The sequence below is a fragment of the Canis lupus genome, chromosome 8 (genome assembly GCF_011100685.1).
Source record: "Canis lupus familiaris isolate Mischka breed German Shepherd chromosome 8, alternate assembly UU_Cfam_GSD_1.0, whole genome shotgun sequence".
NCBI classification, from domain to species: Eukaryota; Metazoa; Chordata; class Mammalia; order Carnivora; family Canidae; genus Canis; species Canis lupus.
This window is the reverse complement of record NC_049229.1, coordinates 43,714,700-43,736,900: the sequence shown is the minus strand read 5'-3', so window position 1 is coordinate 43,736,900 and position 22,201 is coordinate 43,714,700. Positions and strand designations below refer to the sequence as shown.

Below are 22,201 nucleotides of genomic sequence, written 5' to 3'. Positions count from 1 at the left end.
CCCAGCAAGGTCCCCGAGCAGCTCATAATTCATGATCGGTGCAGACCACCTACCATCTGTGTAGTCCTCCGATGTGAGGGATAAAAGGCTTTGTATGTCACTGTTCTCTGAATCTGGGGCTTCTTTGTATGCCACTCGGCTATTCCCTGAGCCGGCCACCCAGGAAGAGGTGGTTGCCTGATGCACCATCACAGTCTCTGAGCCCTGAGAGCCCCAGGCTTCACACAGTCCAGACTGGCCTGGGGCCTCCTCCTCTCCACCTGCAGAGGAACAGGCCCCCTGGTCCTGCAATTGCTGCTCCCTTGGCCCGTTCCTTCCACCGGGCCCAGATCCTTCGGACAGCACAATCTGTACCCTGGGGTCAGCAGGTGGCACACAGTGACCGGAACTGCCATACACAGCTTCCTCATATGACGGTAGCGCAACCTGGACTCCATCCACCATGATGGACACCTGGTCGCCAGATACCCCCTGGTCGCGCCTGCATTCAGGGGAGGAAAAGACAGAGGAAGAATTAAAATACATACAAATAAATACCATAACACCAACAATACCAACCATTTTTGAGTGCTTACAATGTGCCAGGCATTAAGTGCTTTTTCCCACTGAACCCATCGCCTGAGCCCTGTCAGGTACAGATTCACCAAGAATACAAATGAGGCTCAGAGAAGTCAACCTGCCCAGTCACATCACTGGTAAGGGAGGAAGCAGGGATATGAATCCAGTTCCACCTACTTTCTGAGACTCTGTTCTTACCCTCTGGGTACATGGGCACCTTGCCTTCTTGTCCTGCACAAAAACTAGGAATGTACAGACCTAAAAATGAAGCCATCATTCAGCACAGGTAGGAAGAAAGTAAGGGCATAATGCTTGCATTATCTGTGAATATAATGTCTAAAAACTTTATGTGAGTATACTCTGTGGTATGTGAATTAAAACTCCATAAAATAGTTTTTTTTTTTTTTTTTTTTTTTTTTTTTTTTTAAGGACAGGATGAAGAAGCACTGTGGTCTTGAAATGAGACACTGGAGTTGAAACCTGAAGAATTTTGTTTTTTTGACTCAGTTACTTTTCTTTTTAACTTAAAAAATTATTTGTAAATTATAACACAAGCACAAAAATAGAAACATGTACAATTTATTGTTTTATCTCAAAAGTAACTGGTGTATTAACCCTTACTGAGGTCAAGACAGAGAATGCTGCTGGCGCCTGCATATACCCTTGTTTCTGTCCTTATGACCTTCTCCTCCCACACACCAAAGTAACCACTACCCTAACTTACATGCAAATCATTCCTTTGCTTTCTGTTTCAATGGCTTTATTGCCTACACATGAACACCTCAACACTACAACTGACTTCTTCTTTTTGATCTTGATATGAATGGGATATATAATGAATGTATGTGCATATATGTGTATGTGTATCTGGTTTCCTCACCTCAACTTCACGTGTGAGATTTACTCATGCGAGTACCTTTCTGGGGATCACTTTTTTTTTTTAATTTTATTTATTTATTCATAGACACAGAGAGAGAGAGAGGCAGAGAGGGAGAAGCAGGCTCCATGCAGGGAGCCCGACGTGGGACTCGATCCCGGGTCTCCAGGATCACACCCCAGGCTGCAGGCGGCGCCAAACCGCTGCACCACCAGGGCTGCCCTGGGGATCACTTTTTGATACACATGCACACTTTTTTTCCTGAAACACTTTGAAAGTAAGTTATTTTGCTAAATAAAACATTACTTAGACCCTCCTCCCAAGAACCTCCTTTTCTATGTAACTGCAACATTATTATGTCCCTGAAACGGAACAATGGTAGAAGACTATAATATGAATTTTCCTAACTACCCCCAAATATATTTGTTTCAGCTGCTGTTTTCTCCATTTTTCTCAGGGATCCACTTATGGATCATGCATTGCAGTTAGTCCTATTTTCATCTGCTTTCACCTCCAACAGTCTGCTAGAGTTTCCTCATGACATTGACATTTTTTGTAGAGTCCAGGCTGGTTGTCTCCTAGAATGCCCCACAATCTGGACTGAACTGTTTCCTCAGGATGAAGACCTCAAGTCGGTGTTTGCTTGCAACACAGCGTCATCTGTGGTGTGTGTCTTCCTCAGTGTGTCACGTCAGAGACACAGAAGGTCGGGACTGGGCTGTTGTTAATTAGTTCTCAGTTTCCTCAGCTGTCCTTGCAGATAAAATCTGTGCCGCCCAATTCGAAGAGCACGGACACTATGAGGATGACAGTGGTACTCAGAAATGCGTGGAGGTTTCTGGGAGGAAGGGAACAGATGGCAAGGTGGCATAGAAACCAGTGTGCAAAAAAAAAAAAAAAAAAAAAAAGAAAGAAACCAGTGTGCATTCTGGCAGGCACTTCTGTTGTTCAAAATACTTTGGTTTGTTTAAAACATAGTATATGTGCACAGTATAAAATTTAAATAGAGGGCAGCCCCGGTGGCTCAGTGATTTAGCGCCGCCTTCAGCCCAGGCCTGATCCTGAAGTCCCGGGATCAAGTCCTGCATCGGGCTCCCTGCATGGAGCCTGCTTCTCCCTCTGCCTGTGTCTCTGCCTCTCTCTCTCTCTCTCTCTCTCTCTCTCGTAAATAGATAAGTAAAATCTTAAAAATAATAAAATAAATTTAAAAAGTAAAATTTAAACAGAGTCCGTATTAAAAACCAAATTGTTCTTCCACTCAAGTCAGGAAAAATCAGCCCATTACTTTTAGCACACCGGATAACACAGACGGAAAACACTCCCTAATGTGGATGAAATGACAGAGATCAGCCTGACTTTACGTGGAAATAGCCCATTCTTTCAAGTAAACACTCCCCTCCAGATCTTTTTTATTTACTAATTGTCTAACAACCCTTAAGAAACATAGCTGTGATTTTCTACCCCAAACAAAAAATAAAAGGAGACAGAAAAATCACACACAGTACATAAAGATTAAACTTAGCCTGGGCCTTGTTTGTCAATTCCAGACCAGGAAGCATTCTATTTAACAGTTTTGTTTGTTCCTCCATGCCTGTGGATGGTGACAGTGACTGATGAAGGGCTGTGAGGGCACACAAATCATGCTCGGGGAAACAGGAGCTGGTAGGGCAAGCCAAGCAACCACATAGACTGGGACAGCCCTGGAGGGGAATCCCTTCTAAGGGATACACTCAGGGCCAGCCCCCTACCATCTGCCACCTGCCCCTACACCTCATCTATCCAGTCTGGGATGATTCCTGGTTAATGCACTCAACTGGAAAAAGGAAAGGGACAAAGGCAGACAAGACTCCCCGACTCCCCCCCCCCCCCCCCCCCCCCCCCGCCCTCTGTCTCTAATGTGGTATAATGCAGTGGCAGTCAATCTTAGCTGTGCATGAGAACCACTGGGGAAGTTTTTTAAAACCAAAACCCTAACGCCAGGCTCCCATTCCAAACCAAATTAATCAGAATGTATGGGAAGAGAGGCCCAGGTGTTGGTATCTGCATTTAACTTCCGGGAGGTGCCTCTACGTCCAACAAGGACTGGAATTAGGGGGACAGGACAGTGGCTTGTAAACATGAGCCTGCATGAGAAATCACCTGGGGGGCTTATGAAACTGAGTCGCTGGGACTCAGCCCCAGTTTCTCATTTAGTTGGTCTGGGGTGGGGCCTGACAATTCTCTTTCCTAACAAGTCCCCAGGTAATGCTGAAGCTGCTGGAACCACACTTTGAGAACCACTGATGTAGGGCACATGACATGACTAGGAGGTTGGAGAGATTTACTTTTAAACCTCCAGGTGGTCATCATCTAGAGGGATGGCCCTGACTTAACTTCTCTGAGCCTCGGTCTCCTTATCTGCAGTGTTCTTGTGAGGATTAAGCTAATGCATGCAGTCATCAGCACAGCGGCAGGAAAAGCCAGGAATTGAACACATGGGAGGGCCCTCCCCTTCCCCTGGGCACACATAGCAGGAGCAGCTGCCAGGCTCACTATCACCCATCTGCAGTCAGGGGCCAGTGCCCCCCCGCCCCCACACCTGCCGTGTCCAGCCTCAGGACTCACCTGCTGTGATGGAAGGACTTCAGCTTCGGCTGCAGCAGCACAAACAGCACCACAAGGAGGAGAATGAGTGCCACGGAGCTGGCGGTGGAAGCCACTATGGACAGCGTGGGGACCCCGAGGGATGTGTGGGCATCTTTGTCTACAGAAATAAACAATCAGCAGCAGTGTGTTATCCCTAGGCCCATGACAAGTGAGCCCTGCAGCCAATCTTGTTAGAGGTTCCCTGCATAGTGCCATGACCACAACCATTTTAGGGGTCTGAGTGGGAAGCAGCTTTCTTTTATGCACAAGGAAAAGGGCCATTTCCCTATCCTGTTCCCAAATCTAAAATTCACTTCAGACCTCTAAGGACCATCTCACACCTAAGCTCACACACCCCTAGAGATCTGACCTTTACAAGCCACTTCTGATCCTGTCCTCAGTAGCAGGTTGGTGGACATCAACCATCTCCATGGACACAGTGTTCCACCATCCCAGGTCCCGCCCATGTTTTCACCCATGTGGCAGGAATACTGGTAAGAACTCAGCTGTGATAAACCCCTGTTCTAAGATCCTGTAACTTTAGTTGTAAATCTCAGGCTGGTCCTCACCCCTCCCTGTGGTGTCATGGTCTTAGGGCCCAAGTGTGAAGCACAAAGATGGCTGTATGACACACACTTTCCTGCAGGCAGTTGGATTTTCCTGTCATGCATGACAGGAGGAGGCAGGAGGGGGAAGGTCTTCTGTCCAGCTGGACTGTAGCTCTATAACAAAAGTCCATTTCCATTCAAAGAAAAATAATATAAAAGAGACACTCCAGAAGGTGTTAGCAGAACACGGTCAAAGGTCACCAGTACTGGGCTGGGCAAACAGGAGATGCTGAGCATCAAAGGGACTTTACACAGCAGAACAGATGCCTCAGTAAAGCTACTGAGCCCCTTGGTGGCTCAGTTGAAATGCAATGGGACACGCACCATCAACCCCAGATGTCTTTCACAAAGACATGAAATCCCAAAGGGAGGGAGGCCGCAGGGCATTAAAGGACCTATAATGCCCCATGGCACAGGTGCTGTGGAGGAAGTGGACCACTGCCCATCAGTGTAAAGGAAGCAGAACCCCGGCAACCCCCCTTTCTCATCTGCCAGACTGACCCTCGTTGAGACGGCAGCTGACCTCCATGGCTGGCTTCCATTCCCCATTCTTACAGGTCAGGTACTTGTAATCGCCCTTCAGCACGTAGCCCTCGGCACACAGATACTCGATGACGCTGCCCGCATTCAGGGGATCTCTGCAAGGCCGGGGGTGGCAGATGTAGCCACCATTCTCTGGCTCCGGGGGCAGGGAGCACACTGCAAAGACAGAGAGGGTGCACGGTGCTGCAGCAGTGGGGTTTTCCAGTGGGAATCCTGTCGAGGACGCTGAGTAGGAGAGTTCTGCAGGCCTCAATAGGAAACACTAGAGGAACCAAGTGCTCCCTTGGAAAGGCTGTTGAACAAACTGGAAATTCAGGTGGCCAATGACAAAGGGAAGCACGCGGGTGACCGGAAAAGTCTGGCTGTTCACAAAGTTGCCCCATCCCTCCGCACATGCCTTGAGAGGACTACATCCATAAGGGAGGGACAGACTCTGACAAAGTTGTGAACTCACAGAGATCTAGCACATAATACATTTTTGATAAAACCTACTGAGACACACAACAAATCTGAGTGAAAGGTGGTAAAATACTGCCAACCTAGGCAGGGGACACATTAGCCCTGTTTCCAATATCAATATCAGCAAGGACTCCATTGTGTGACTAAAACCTGCCTTCATGGCCTGAGAGGAGATTTTTTTTTTTTTTTTTTTTTTTTTTTTATGATAGTCACAGAGAGAGAGAGAGAGAGGCAGAGGCACAGGCAGAGGGAGAAGCAGGCTCCATGCACCGGGAGCCCGACGTGGGATTCGATCCCGGGTCTCCAGGATCGCGCCCTGAGCCAAAGGCAGGCGCCAAACCGCTGCGCCACCCAGGGATCCCTGAGAGGGGATTTCTGATGGATTCCTAGGCCCCCTCTCAAGCCTTCACCTCCTGGAGTAGTCATTGCCAGCACTTGTCTTAGTTTCATAGTAAAGCCCACATTTTTTGTTCAGGTAGGACTATTTACCTTTAAAAGCTGACAGCTCCAAAAAATAGTTATCATCACTCCCCTTTGTCGACGAGGACACTGGCCCACAGAAGTTAAATGACTTGTAGCCTAGCATAAGGCAGTGTGAAGGGCAGACATCCTGGCGGAGTCTTGTGATTCTAAAATCTGTGCTCTCTCCCACCAGCAGATACTGCTTTCACCCCATGAGCTGAGTGGGCCTGTAAGAAGTGTGTGGGTTAAGGTTACCTCCCTTTCGAAGAGGTCAGTGAGGGAGACAGCAATGGAGCCCAAGTGTGGTGGGAACCCTGGTATAGGTAAGTTGTAGTAATAAATCAGGGGAGTGGGACAGTCTACACAGTCCGAGGAGAAGGGTGATCTCTGACGCCATGGCCTGCCCCTCCAATCCTGGACAGGTGTTGCAGAATTAAAGTCAGGCAATGGATTGTGGGGTGTGCCTAGCCATAATTGGGGGACACAGTGGGAGCACTAAAGGAAGTGCTATATGGAAGGCTGGGCTGGGGGAGAAGACACACTGGTAGGATCGCCAGGTACCATGACCTTCAATTTTCCAAAAGCCATACTAATACAAGAAAATAAAAGTTTCCAAGGGGCATTTGATTTTGCTGACAAATGCCCTGCCCCTATCCTGACTGTCACAAGAACATCAGTATGAAAATAAATACTGCTGTTTTGTTTTTTTTTTTTCACTTCCTCTAACAGACCTCAAGTCTGGCTGTGCCCTCTCCCATTCACAGGACCGCCCACCACCACTCCTTTGCACACAGATGCCCTTACAGTCTCTCACCAAATACTACTTTCCTTCAACCTACAGACTGCTAGTAAGCAAGATGCCTGCCAGCCAGGCAGGGGGGGGAAGGAGTGAGGGTCATGTTGAAAAAGAGATGACAGCTCCTTGCCTAAAAGCTGCTTATCACTGAGGTGAGGAGAAAAGACTTATCTGCAGATTTACTAGAAGACAACGCTGGGTGGGTGCCACAGGGACCTACAGGAGATGTCTGGGCAGCTTCTCTGAAACTAACAGATGAGCCCAAATAAGCCCTCCATTCCCCTTCTAGAGACCCGCCTTCTCCAGATTCTTCCCACACCACCCACCTCACCCAGAGTCTTGAATGGGTGACCCACCCACCACACTCCTTCTGGTGCCGCCTGCAACTTTGGCCAACTAGTTCAAAGAGCTGGCCAGCTGGATTTCAAAAGAAACCTTTTTTGCAAAAGGCTTTACTCTTTACACTTTCTCTCTTTTGTTTAGGGCAACAAGCCTGCCACAGATCCCCCAGCTCCTCTAAGACTGTGTCTAATCGGGTCATTTCCGAGGCGTAATTAACACTGAGCACTCCAGGGCAGCTCCTGAAAGCAGGCAGGACCCACTCACATGTCCAGTGTGCTTGGAAAGACGGACTTGGTGGAAGAGCTGCTGATTTTAAAGCCACTCCTGCTTTGCTGGTATTCCAGTCCAACTGTACAGAATCTCAGAGAGGAACCCTGGAGATCACCTAGCATTCATTTGATCAGTGAAGAAGAATGAGGTCTACAAGAAGTGACTTGCAATTCAATTTCATTTCAATTCAACTCTTATTTATTGATTACTGTGTAGAGGTCATTGTACTACTATGCTCTGCAAAAGGATAAAAAATGTAAGCACTTCAGGTACTTAGAGCCAAATATCGACATGACAAATAAGTACACACCTATATTTTAAAAGTTGTTTTCTTTATGGCTTCTGGGTTTTGTGTCTTAAGGACATTTTCCTTTCTCTGAGATTATAAACATACTCCCCACTGTTTTCTAGAGTGGGCCTTTGTTATGTAAATAATGCTTTACTGATAAAAAATCATAGGAAATACATACACATGACATAAAATTCAAAAAGAAGGGGGTATGGTGGAAAGTAAGCCCTCTTCTGTCCCCAAGTCACTCAGTTCCTCTCTTCAAAGGCACTGCACCCATTTCTTCCATATTCTTCCAAAGATACTCCACACAGACATTATAATACACCTCAAAGTAAGTAATTAGTACCACAAAACAGCACACAGCAGAAGAGACCACATCTTGTGTAGGACTCGGCAAGGTTCATTTATGGAGGAGGCAGCATTTCAAGTGGGGCTTTACCTAACAGAAGAAGGTTTAAGCAAATGCATAGAGGTAGGAAAGGGTAAGCAAATGCAAAGAGGTAGGAAAGGGTAGGTGAAGTCTAGAAAGCATCAAGCAGCCCCAGGTAGCTGGGTTGCATAATACAAGAAGGAAAATTCAGAAGGGATAAAAAAAATGACAAGCAATGAAACCATCTTGCAGAGGGCCTTGACTTCAACAGGAAGTGTTAGTACTATGTTCAAAGGACAAGGGGAGCTTCTGAGGGGTCTTGAGTAGGGTAGAATTACAAGAGGAGCTGAATCTGATCAAAGATGGACAGAGTTGGAGAGAGGCTTCAAGTATGTCAATAGGACAGCAACCCTAATATATTAAGATAAGTGCACACAGGTTATTTTATGTTCCCTATGAAGGTCAGACAAAGGAAATGAGCTAAAATGCATTGGGCTCATCGCAAAAAGGTTGCCCCAGGTCCAAGGGAGTAAGGAGGCTGTAGAAGTAAAAACAAAAAGGGGGGTGGGGTTAGAGGCAAGGTCATTTTAAGACACCAAGAACACAAGAAAAAATATGGCTCTCTTGCCTAGTCAAGCAGCAGTGGGAGAATCATGGCAAAGAGCAGGTGTTCGAGAGGACCCTCTCAGTGATGCCTGGGTTAACAAGAAAGGGAAGAACATCAGGAAGAGCAAATAATCACCCGGGGGCTTCTGGAAGTCATCCTTCTGGGCAAGAGGCTGACTTAATCTGTGCATCAGACTCATTTTCTCTGACAACCCTAGGTCCACAGAGGAAGTTTGAAGCTCTGTTCTCAACCTCAAGAAGACAATGAACTCATCTGATTTGGCAAAGCTGCAGAATTTTAAAAAGAGAAGGAGAAAGCCAGAAGAAGATAGAAATTTTACAGGAAAAAAATCAATTAATTCTCCTTAGCTTCCTTCTCTGCTTTCCATTATCTTCTGCAGCCACTTAGGCCTCCAGTGAGCACAGGAAGCAGCAATGTAATTCTTTAGGGGCCGCAGAGTGCCGGGCACACAGCAGCCATTCAGAGAAAGGCCATCCAATCGGCTGGAGGGGAGTAGACAGAGTAGACACTACATAAGCTGGCTGATCCTTCCACCTCCAACTCATTGCAGCCTAAAACTCTCAGCAGAAAACAAGAACCCTGGATCAGCCCCTCTAAATGGGTTTTGCTTTTGTTGTTTTGGGGACCAGCCTTTTAGGAGGAAGAGGCAATAAACAACTTTGTAAGATTCTGTAACAAGCAAATTAAAGCGAGCTCCAGGAGGGAGCCCAGGATTAAATTGTTTGGGTTTAATAAACTGAACAAGCACTTGAGCCCCTGCAAAAACGAGGTGTGGGGAGTCAGGAGTACGAATGTCACCTTGAGGAGGGGTAAGAGACATTTAAACACCTGGTGCATTTTTTTTAAAAGATGTTATTTATTTATTCATGAGAGACACAGGAGAGAGGCAGAGACATAGGCAGAGGGAGAAACATGCTCCCTACAGGGAGCCCCATGTGAGACTCAATCCCAGGTCCCCCGGGTCAGGACCTGAGCCAAAGTCAGACATTCAACCATTGAGCCACCCAGGCACCCCTACCAGGTGCATTTAAAAAGAAAACTCCACAGAAGAGGTTTCTGGCTGACGTCAGTTATCAAAAAAACACCATATACTCCCAAGCACTGGGACTGAGGTTGTAAGAAACTGTCCGTGTTCACTCACAGGTCTGAAACAATGCTTTAGGCTAAAATCAGAGTACCATTTAGAACACAACTGAGCACAGAGAAGTAGGCGCCTAATCATCCAAAGAAAGGATGGCCAGAGAAAAGTTATCCTGGGAATTCAGGGGAGGAGAAAAAGCACCCCCCCTCCAACCCAGTATATAAACAAGGCAGCTGTCATCATCAGGGACACTACTGGAAGCAGTACTGTAAATGACCCTACTTGGTTGTAATTCCATCAGGGATTAGAGCTGGCCTCTCCCCCCCACAAGCCACCCTAAGAGGGGGCCATAAATGTAAATGTGATGGGACCATGCCCTCAAAAAACTTACAGTTTATAGAGAGGACACATACATACACACAGCCAACTCTAATGTAAAAAAAAAAAAAAAAAATTAATCAAAAGAGGAAGTGTTAAAAGGTTAGCTTTTCCATTAGCCTGGGAGATCCTTGTCAGAGACCTCTTAGTCATCTGAGCACTGGTGGAAACTGGAGAAAAGGGAGACCTCAGGACAAAGAAGAGAACCAGGATCAACAAAATGAGGGGAGGAAGGAATGGATGGACATCACATATCTAGCCCAGCATTCTCCAACAGTAATACACTGTAGCTGCATAGGTAGTCCTAAATTTTCAAGGAGCCACATCAAAAAAGTAAAAGGAAACACATGAAATTTTAATAATAATCTGTTTTATTTAACCTAGTCTATATGCAAAATACATTATTGATTGCATCTCAAACATGTAATCAATACACAAATCTATCGAGATATTGAATACTTTTTTCATTAGTAAGTCTACACTTACAGCCTATCTCAAGTCAGACCAACAACAGTTGAAATTCTCAGTAGCCACCTGGGGCTTGGAGCCAGCATATTGGACAGCACAGATCGTAGAAAAGAGTCTGTGTCTCAGGGTCAGAGGAGTCTGGGGATCTGAAAGCAGTGGAGAGGGTTCAGAGCCACACCACAGGGCAAGAGATAAGAGGTGAAGCAGCATGTGGAATAAGGTAACACTGGGCCTGAGGGGCCCTAAGGTTGTTTTAAAAGGCATCGTTTATGTGCTTTTTCTCAAAATCCCTTCTTGCTATGTGAAGGTCCAATTTCTTCTAGCGCTCAATCGTTAGGAGCAGATCGAGAAAAACCAAGGTAAAAACAGACAAAAAGGGTGTTCAAATGCACATTTGGTGTTTGGGTTTGGTTTTTGTTTGTTCTGACATAAAAACAAGGGAAGTAATAATTACAGCAAATAGATAGCATATTACATGTACCACATACTCTTGTGAGCTCCCTTACCAGCAGCAGGTACTATATTTTCTCCTAAGAACAATGAAGCTCAGCTGAGTTATTTGCCACAAATCACAATTGTAAGTGACGATGCTGGATTTAATAGGCACTCTGACTCCTAGTCTGTAGACCTGACCACTAGTTGACCTGGGCCTGCTGAGGAAGACAGTAGGCTCCATTTTGTGGCTCATCCCCCAATACAGTAGGCCTGGAGCTTTTGGAACATCTAGCTACTCTGTATGGGAAAGGAAAAGTCATACTATAGTGTGAAAAGGCTAGCTACCTACGGAGTAGCTACCGAGAACCTACCGAGAAAGTTCAGAGAGGACACACCGGATAAATTTAAAGAGGCAAAGCTAGGGAGTAATGATCACATATGACTATAGTCAAAAAGGTTTCTTTTGAGGCTGCCTTTAAAAAAATCTCAGTACTAAAAAAAAAAAAAAAAAAAATCTCAGTACTAACATTTATTGACCATCTACTAAATGCCAAGCACTAGTCCAAGTACTTTACATGTGTAACTCATTTAAGTTTCACAAAGACCCTGTAAGAAACATATTATTACAACATTATACAGATGGGCAAATTGAGTAAGAGAAGTGAAGAAACTTGCTCAAGGACACAGAGCAGGAAAGGGGCAGAATTGGGATCTGAAACCAGAAAGGGTGACGTGCCCCTCCATGGCCCTGGGCAGTAACAGAGGGTCTTTGAGCCCCTTCTCCTCCCATACCCACATCCTAGAGAAGGAGCCCAGTGACAAAGACAGTCTGGGTACTGCCTGTGAGCCTCAGTTTCAGTACACGATGGGACTGAACCAGATGACCTCTGAGGTCTCTTCTGACATCTGCAAATCTATCTGAAGTTGGTTGAATGGCTGGCTTCACCATCAAGGTTCCTTCATCAAAGTCCTATAGCCACGGTGGTTTTAAATTGAGCACAAGGTACGAGAGGCTTGAGAAGCATCCTGTCTGTGCAGAAACTCCCACATCCTTCTGGGTGGATTCCTGCCTCGGGTGTGTAGTGGGAACAGGGAGACAGGCTGGAGTTGTTCACTTACTCAAGCAATACCCAAGGGTTGCTTCTGTCCACGGCTCTCCCTGGCTTTCTGCCTTCCTGACACCCCACTCAAATTGTTAAAAGTCTAAAACAGGGGGCACTGAGAGGGAAGAGACAATTTCTCATGCCATTTACAACCTTCCTCTCCTCTAAGACAAACCTTCCCAGCAGTCAGACAGGAAGCCATTGTCCAGCCAGGATCCCTTTTCTCATGAGAACTTCCCATGCGCTGGGGGAGGGCCAGACTGCCACAGCTCAGGCCTTTCCCAGGGTGTGGCCCTGGCACTGGGGCAGGGGAGAGGATGGGGAACCCACCCATGGCTTAGGCTGCTCCTACTCCTCCTCCCAGATCCCCACCTCCATTTTCCCTGAGAGAGGCTTAGGGGAAGCCCTGCACCAAGACTGGCTTCAGAGCCTGTCAGTCTTGTCTTGAACTCCCTCCCTCCCTCCCTCCCTCCCTCCCTCCTTCCTTCCCTCTCACAGGAAAGGGGAAATGCCAGCCATGGCTTCAGAGCCAATGAGGAGGGGCATCTTTACTGCACCCTGCTGCAGACAAGACACTCCTAGAACCTGGAAGCAGCCAGCAAAGTCCTCAGTCGTTCTGAAAGAAGAAGTGCTGTTTCTCTCCTGTGCCAGAAACTCTGACCTGAAAGCACAAGGGTCAGCTGGAACCCCACCCATCCTTCGAGATTCAGTTTCAAGGTCACCCACTCCAGGAAACCAGTCCAAAGAGCACTGTCAGGGAGAACAATGCAGCACAGGGTAGCACTTACCAGCAAGGGCCTAGAATGAGAGCAATGGAATCATACTGCTGACAGTAACCCACTGTGTGGGCTTGGGCGTATCTTTCTGATTCCTCAGTCCCCTTGCTTGTAAAATAGGGATACTAAAGTACAGGTATCTACCTACAGAGAGGCTGCGCAGGTTAATCACAGATACACAGGTAAAGCACCTGCTGGCTCTGTCACACACTAAAGTGTTCGATAAACAGCAGCTTTAGTATTCCTCCTCGGTGTTCCCATAACATCTTCATTCTTCTCTATAATAAACTATCACCATAGTGTTGGCTCTACAACAATTACTTTCTCACAGGTCAGTCCTTTCCCCACCTCTCCACTAACCCCACCCACCCACCTAAGCCACAGGGTACGTATTCTGCTCATTTCTGTTTCCCCAGATCTTGGCATAGAATCTGGCAGACAGTAGATGCTTAGTAGAAAACTGCATTGACTTGCAAAATTCTGCCCACATTTCAAGGCACTGTCATGTTTTTAACTGCAAAGGGCCATGTGATTTCTGATTTGACATGAGCAAGAACAGATAACAGCAAAGAGAATCCCTATGCATGATATATCTCATGTTCTCTAAATTTGGTATATACCATAAATATATACTCCTGACCTAATAAGATTAGGGCCAGGGTGGGTCAGAGCATGGTCTTGGATGTCAGCCAGATGAATCTAGGTTTGACCCAGGGGCCCAATCTATAACCTTGTCAACTGCTTGAATCATTTTGAGTCTTACTTCTTGACAGTGATTCCCACCCACAAGTAGTGTTTTAGAGGAAGGTTAAAACTGCTTACCTAAAAGATACTTGAATGAGGCCTGGAACATATGAGGCACTAATGAACTTTACATTCATTTTCACATAGCAAACTAGACCCTTACCTCTTGTTTTTGGAATGCGGTAGGGCAAAGGCTTTGGCAAAGATAAGAGAAAAGGTTGTTGTAGGACTGTCTGGAGACAGGACACACAGCAAATAGAGCAGGATGGGCACTTTGGCAGGGGTCTTTCTTTGCTTTCCCCTTGCTCCAGCTCAGTAACACCAGCCCCTTTTCCCATTTTCTTTCTCAGCAGTACAGCCTGGGCTGCTCTCTTGACTGACAAATGGCCTCCATATGGCCTGTTACCCTTTCACCTCCTGTTCTTGCAGCTCAGGGACCCAGGGGAACAGCTGGCCAGCTCTGGCTGCGCCCCCACCACTCCCTCTCCTACTATAATAACTGCTAAAAGAAGGGCAGCCAGGAGGACCACTGGCTTTCAACCTACTCCCTCCAGGCCAGGCATCACCCAGTGCAGTGACCTACAGAGCACATCCCATATGACAGAGGGATGACAGTGCGACAACACATGACCACTCTATGTGCGTGAACAAATGTTACCATGTACCCCCTTGATAATGGTAGTGAAAGGGTTAAGGGAAAGCAGAGGATGTTTGTTTTTCTTTTTTTCAGCAACTGCTACTTCCTGGTCTCATCTCCTTCACCCTATCATCTAACTAAGCTGCACGCGTGTTTGCTTTCCCCTCTCAGAATTCCCTCCTCCAAGAGGATGCAGGCTAGTCCTCTGGAGAGAGGCCTCAGTCTGCTGCCTAAGGCACTGTCCAACTCCAGAAGGATAAATGATAAACAGGAGATAATTAGCAGTCTGGCTTGGAGTTTGAAGCAGGGTTGGACTCAGGCACAAAGATCAGAGCTGTGGTTCCATTTCCAACTCTACTGGAACTCCTAGTGCCAAGGCCAGTGCCAAGTACACACAGGAGGCCTTCAAGAAACACAAATTTAAATTTAAGACAAATCTAATGATTTCTGTTGTCCAACAGAGTAGGAGTAGAAAAGAGAAAGAGAATTAACATGTATTACCAGGCACTACCCTGGGCACTTTAAAGCTACCATCTATTGACTTCTCCTGCCCTACCCGGAAGGTGGTCGAATGCTTGGTTTGCTCAGATGAAGAAACTGAAGCTTTAAAAAATTTAGTAATGGTCTGATGTTACCTGGCTACTAAACATTAAGAGTATGGATTCAAACTCTGGTTTGCCCTTCTCCTTCTTATACAGAAGCTCCTTGATTACAGGTGCAAGCAGAAAAATTTACTCCACGATCTACAAAGTTATAACATGGGGGTGGGGTATGTCTGACAAAAGTTGCAGTAATTCCTGTCGGGAGAAGAATGTGGACAGGCGAGTTTACCTGTGCCCAGAGGACTCAGCTCATATCTCAAGTGGGCCTACATTTTTTCAGGAGGTGTGGGGGGAGGCGGGGGAGGCAAGATAGACCTTTTCCTTTACTAGTCTGAGTGCAACAAACAAGCTATTAGGGACTACAGATACCAAAGCTGCAAGAGAAGAAGGTATGGGGGCATTTTCGGCTAAGAATGCAAATCTTCCTAGAGGGATGTGTGAAAGGAAGGTTGTCACTAAATGCAGAACGGGGAGAAGAATTAGACAGTAGGCTGACTTTCCGCCAGCTCCTAGAACACACGCGGTCACTGGGGCATCTCTGCTAAGTGCCCTCAAACAGTGAGTCAGGCAGCTGTTCTGCTTCTCCCAGGTGCTCAACAGGACACTGCTACTCACGGGGTCCCTACTCAACTGCAAAGAATGAAAAATAATTGGTATAAACTCTAGCTATAGATGGTGGCAGAGAGCAGCTGAGGTGATGGCCTGAATCCACCAATAAAACACCATAGTTCCTTGAAAAACACTCACCCATAATTGAGGGGTAAAGATCTGAATGGTCTTTCTGAAGAAAGACGTGATTGGTATCCTTGTGACACAGAAGGTACAACCAACAGACTGTGAATCTAAGGACTGAAAATTAATTAAGGGAAATCTCACTAAAGTAGACTCGGGATGCTAGAAGGGGAGGATGGAAGAAAGGATAGCCATACCCTTCAATGTCCACTACCAGAAAAATTATCAATCACAGACCTCTAACAGGACATCTCAATAGCAAGAATCATCAATTACAGGCCCCAACAGGGAAATATGCATATTGCATCTCTTACAAGAAACTGATTCCCTGCAACTCAGCCAATGAGAAATTGTCATCACCCTGAACTCTTGCTTTTTCCGATGGACTTTATTCAAAACAACCCCTCCCAATTTCCTCCTTCTCCATAAAATAAAGTTCCTCTCTTTTGTTTGTTGGACTTGTCTATAGTTTTGCCATAGTTTGCAAGTTCCGAATTGCAATTCTCTGTTATTCTTTTTTTTTTTTTTTAAGATTTATTTGTTTATTCATGGGGGGGGGGGGGGCAGAGACACAGGCAGAGGGAGAAGCAGGCTCCATGCCAGGAGCCCGATGCAGGACTCGATCCCGGGACTCCAGGATCGCACCCTGGGCCAAAGGCAGGCACCAAACTGCTGAGCCACCCAGGGATCCCAATTCTCTGTTATTCTTGAATAAACCCATTTTTTGCTAGTAAAATAAGAGACTTTTACTTTTAAGGTTAACAAAGGCATGCCATGAAGTGAGCACTATACATTCTGTGGGGGCTCAAGTTGGGCCTGACTCTACCATGAGGCAGGGACAGAAAATATAAAAGAAAAAAGTTTTGTTTTTCTTTTTTAGGGGGAGCAGGGGGAATGAAGTTCTTACAACCTCAGAACCAACAGGTATAAGGAACACGGTGACCTGGGCATAGGTAATCTGCAGTTACAAAGTCTACTGATCTGGATATTTTTCCTCCTCTGTCTTGTGCGGATGGGATTCTCTTCTTGAAACACTTGATGTTAAGCCACTTTGTCTCACATGGCCACCATAGGAAAAGCAGCTTGTCAAGCCTTCTTGATTTCCTTTGTACCTTCTAGAAAGGGAACTTACCACCCTGTGCTACCATCAGCTGATCAAGGATAATGAGAAGTGGAACTCTCCCAAGGTTCCCGCCCCCTACTTTTCAACATTTGGGTCTTTCTAAAGTTCTGGACCAAATGGGGCCACTGAGGTCAATGGAGAGGCTGCCTGCCACAGGGTACTCCTTTCCTCCCAGGCACAGGAAGTGAATCTTCCCCAGTTGCTTTTCTCTGAGGCTTGAATCATGCCCTTTTTAAAGAAGCTTTAAAAACAATAGGAATCCACTAAAACCCAGTAGGAGAGGGAGAAGACTTCCCAATGAGCAGGGAGCCTGACACAGGGCTCTTCCCAGGACCCTGGGATCATGACCTGAGCTGAAGGCAGACACTCAACTGACTGAGTCACTCAGGTGCCCCTGGGTGAAAGTTACTAATCCTGTTTTTTGGAAGACAAAAAGTTAAAGGGTATTTTCTGTTCACCTGTGTGACATCTGGACAGTCATCCACTGACACATAGAATGGGTGAGGATGCAACAAGCAGTATCTTCTGACTAGGAATCTTGTATTGGTCAGTCAAAAATGGTTTGGCAGAGCCAAGGGTCCAAAGACCAAGAGAGGCCAGGGAGGTGACAGGAGTGCAGGCCTCAGTTAATAAAAGCACAGTTGAGATTCCACCCCTGACTCTGACCTGGTCTGGGCCCAGACTTCACTAATCTCCCACGGTCCCTCCCTTCTGCTTATGCTCTCTGTCTCTATTTCTCTCTCAAATAAATGAATAAAATCTTAAAAAAAAAAAAAAAAAAAAAAAAGACGAAGAAGAAGATTTAAAAAAGTAGCTTTCGCCCAGAAAAATCAACAAGTGTTGATTCTTAATCTCCCTGGGTTTCACTTTCCTAGTAGGAATAACTTCATTAATTTAACAAATATCTATTAAACAACTACCTACCAATGTGCCAGGTTGGTGCTAGAAATTCAAGAGTAAATAATATATGGTTCTGCCCCTGAAGACTTTAGACTCTTTGAAAACAGAGCTCCAACTAGGTTATAGTAATACTTACTCCTCTTATCTCCTAGAGTTCATATAAGGATCACATTTATCCGATCATTTTTTTCTACAAGTTTTTACTAAGTCCCAAAGCACTGTGGCAGGCAAAGGGAGAAGGAAGGTGGGAAGATTAAAAAGATATATGCCCTATTCTCTGGGAGCTTACTGTCTAGTAAGTAACCATAATGGACACACGTTAGAATTCAACATGGCCTACAACAAAAGTTCTGAGGAAGAACTAATCCAGTGAGGAAAAGATCAAAAAGGACAGAAAAATGGTATCAGAACCCTGACCTTTGGGGGAAGCAGGACTGTGACCATGGGATAAAGGAGAGTGCGAAGAACATCTGAGGGGGAGATGAGAGCACTAGCAAAGGTAGAGAAACAAGAAGTGGTATGTGATGGAAAGCAGCAAAGGATTCCATGTTTAACAGGACACAGGTACACAGGTGGACATTTAGAAAATCAGGCTGGCACCAGAACAGGGAAGACCCTGAACACAAGGCTGAGGAACGAAAAATATTGGGTTCCTTTTCCATCAAATGAGATTTTAAGGACCCTTCCTCTTCTAAAATGCAAAAGTCATGTTGCTAATAATAAAATGAAAGCATGCTCTTTAGAACTAATCCAGTGGAAGAAGCCAGCCATATAAATGTGCCTGCCTGCTCTGGAAACTATTTTTCTTTCTTTCTTTTTTTTTTTGGAAACTATTTTTCAATGGAGCAGGGTATATTGGCATGGTGGAGTGGGGACAGGAGAAGGAGAGAGGAAAACCACGTGAGTTTTCCAGTGCATATTCATCATGTTTCCTGAGTTTGCCTAGGTGAGGGGGGGCAGGCAGGAAAGAAATGAAGGGATTGGAGCAGAGAAAAGGAACACAAAGATGTCCTGTGGCCAACTTCTTTCCCAGGGTTCACTCACATGGCAGCAGATGGCCTATCCACAGAGGACTGGATCTCAGAAAGCAGCTGCTCCCGGGTCCTGGTTCTAACAGCTGGGGTTACAGGACCTCTTTGCACAGACTGCATGCTAGAAATCAATGGGTTCCATTGTGCCTGCATGCATGCGCTCCCATGTCCAGGCTAATGCCCTATGCCTGCCTGGAACAGAGGACTGGGAAAAATAACACTACGCACTTTGGAAGACAAAGCTTGCAAATTAACAGAAAGATACAGTATTATAAAGTTCAATTTTATTTAAATTACCTTGACTTTGCTAGCAAACTATTGAGATGCTAATTATTTGAGAGATAAAGGATTTACCCCTAAAAGGGTCAATGGGTCAATGAGGGTGCAGAGGGTAGATCATAATCAGAGGAAAATCATCGCCCTCTGATCCTCCTCTTCTTTCTGCCCTAATGAATGGAGGAATCTGGCTCCACCCTATCAACCAAAAAGCAGACAGGGTTTCATGTACAAGAAAAGGGGATAAAAAATCCATAAAACCATGTGTGTGTACACAGAGGAGTGTAAGTGTACGATTACATAATTAGGCACATTAAAGTATTTATACTGCTGAGACTAAAAGCCTCTACTCAAAGGCATTCCACCAAAGTTGAAAGGGGAAAAAGAAAATAGAAAATAAAGCATCTAATTGCAATCTTCCACAAAGCCAGACATCCCCAGCTGGTGCCACAGCTGACTTCTCTTAATTAACATGTTGTAATGGCAAGTATGAAAGACACTGTATGCTTATCAACTCCATGCCGTGGCCAGCCAGCCATGGGAGAAGCCTGCAACACTGCTATAATTAAAGAGATTTTTCTCTATTATAGTACCCTGGGGTGGGATGTTGGTTATTTTTTCTTAAAAACTTAGTCTCTTCAAGCACACAACACACAGACAACTCCACACAGGAAGACAGAGGCTGAGACTGGAGAATATGAAAGAGCTCACAGCCTAGGAGCTAGCTGGTTTACTTCTGGTGGTGATTTTCTTACCTCCCCGAACTTGGGGGCTTTACCAGTTAGAGAAGGCTAGCAACGTTTGAGCACCACCAGTCTTTTAAAATAGAATCCTGCCTGACAGCTTAAAATCATAATGTATCTGAATAGAAAAAAGATGGCAGAAATTTGCATATAAATAAGTACAATGCAGGGCATAAAGGCATTAATACATCAGAGGGTAGGTCAACATAGAATGGATTCCAAAGGACAGACTCTCACAGTTCTGGAAGGGCACTGTGCACTTACCAAGACGGTTTTATTTTTGCCTCTTATTTCCACCAGAAGCTGGTTATAGGTAGTCCCCTCATTTCCCTGAAAAGGTCCCCCAAAGTCAAATAATAGGTTTACGTGTATTAAAAGGAAGTCCTGTTCTCAGAGCCAAATAGGACTGGAAAATGCCTAATTATACTCTGTCTTTTAGATACGATCTTGGACAATGTAATTTGGCAATTTTATACATTATTCTTGAATTCTGTTTATTCATCTTCACAACTGAGCGGGGCTACTGACTTACAGTCAGCAAGTGTTCACCAACACTAATGATTCCCCACTTCAGGCATGCTCACTGAATTTCAAAATCTTTTCTTCAATTAGAGCAAACTTTACAAGAACTACTCTTTTCTTTTTTTTTAAAGATTTATTTATTTATTCATGAGAGACACAGAGACACAGGCAGAGACACAGGCAGAGGGAGAAGCAGGCTCCACGCAGGAAGCCTGATGTGGGGACTTGATCCCGGGACTCCAGGATCACGCCCTGAGTCAAAGGCAGATGCTCAACCACTGAGCCACCCAGGTGTCCCAAGAACTACTCTTCTTATAACTACCATTGGCAATGTCTTTTTTCCATTTTCAACTCATCCTTACAAAATAAAGGTCCTCAAACTTCAAGGTCCTGCTCCAGCTTACATGGCCGCACAGACGGAGCTGGCGCCGGTGCTTAGAGTGTGTTGAGGCCTGGCAGGCAGCCACCCTTCATGCCGCTCAAGACTCTCTTCTCCAACTGCTGCACAAAAGTCCAAATTCATCACACAAAGGCAACTGGGGTGTCGGTTTACAACATACCAGAGTACAGGTTGTTCTGAAGACAAATGTTTAAAAGCTGGCAGCTCAGCATTCATTGCTTCAGAACCACCTCACGAGGTATCCAATTTGGATTCCTCACTTCCTCATTCCCCTGGCCCCAGAGGCCCACAGTCATTGTGGTGAACTCAGAGAAAATACATTCTTAGGTGGGCCCAGATACAAATTAGGAACGTGTCTAGGATCAAGGATTTTTGGTGCCCAGCCACACACACACACACCTGCATTCTACAAAGCAGCCAGGGCTGGGGTTCGCTCCACACCAAGGGAAGTCACGCTAGTCAGCACCTGCCACATGCCTGTTCCTCAGGATGACGGTTCATCCTGGGTTTCCCCAGCCTCTCTGCCTTGTTGATAGAAAAGTCCTGTCGCATGTGCCATCAGGGAGCCTCAGAATCTTGGCAGATACCTCGGGCCAGACAGACCCTGCAGTAGAATAAGTTAGTAGAATAATGGTTCCTTCCCTAAAAGAGGGTGACCTGGCCTATGGGAACTGGAATCGGTGTGCCTCACAATCTCTGTGCCAGGGGGTAATATCCTCTGGGGCTATCCCACATATATTTGTAGCCCTTCAGCAAAATCAAATGAAACCATACACTCCAAAACTGCACAGAAGCTGCAGAGCAACTGATTCTGAACTCTAGGCCTGCTGCCTTCCTTCCCCCTATCTGGCTCCCTCATCCCTCAGTCTTCCCATTTAGCCTCATCTCTCAGAAGACAGAGAAAAACATACGTAAAGACCACTAGACCCTTGACAAATGTGGGGCAGGGTCATTGAAAGTCAAGCCCTGTTTTAGTTAGGCAGCACCCTCTCCCTCAACTGTAATGAAGTGATTACTCAGAATAGTTTTAGCAATTTATCTACCAGCAATCCAAAGCAGAGTATCTGGGGAAAATAGGAAGAAAGCACTGGTCTTTATTTTTTATTTTTTTAAGATTTTTATTTATTTATTCATAGAGACACAGAGAAGAGAGGCAGAGACACAGAGAAGAGAGGCAGAGACACAGGCAGAGGGAGAAGCAGGCACCACGCAGGGAGCCTGACATGGGACTCGATCCCAGGTCTCCAGGATCAGAATAGTTTTAGCAATTTATCTACCAGCAATCCAAAGCAGAGTATCTGGGGAAAATAGGAAGAAAGCACTGGTCTTTATTTTTTATTTTTTTAAGATTTTTATTTATTTATTCATAGAGACACAGAGAAGAGAGGCAGAGACACAGAGAAGAGAGGCAGAGACACAG

General features: G+C 45.7%; 1 protein-coding gene across 6 annotated transcripts in view; it reads right to left on the bottom strand.

The window, feature by feature from the left end:
• Positions 1 to 22,201, bottom strand: part of SUSD6 (sushi domain containing 6) — a 97,804-nt gene that overhangs the window by 6,314 nt on the left and 69,289 nt on the right. For all 6 annotated transcript variants that reach the window (XM_038545068.1, XM_038545071.1, XM_038545072.1 and 3 more), the window contains exons 3-5: positions 5,170 to 5,367; positions 4,040 to 4,178; positions 54 to 481 (exon numbers count right to left, since the gene is read on the bottom strand). In XM_038545068.1, coding sequence (XP_038400996.1) covers positions 54 to 481; positions 4,040 to 4,178; positions 5,170 to 5,367 — 765 coding nt within the window. The remainder of the gene's footprint in view (positions 1 to 53; positions 482 to 4,039; positions 4,179 to 5,169; positions 5,368 to 22,201) is intronic.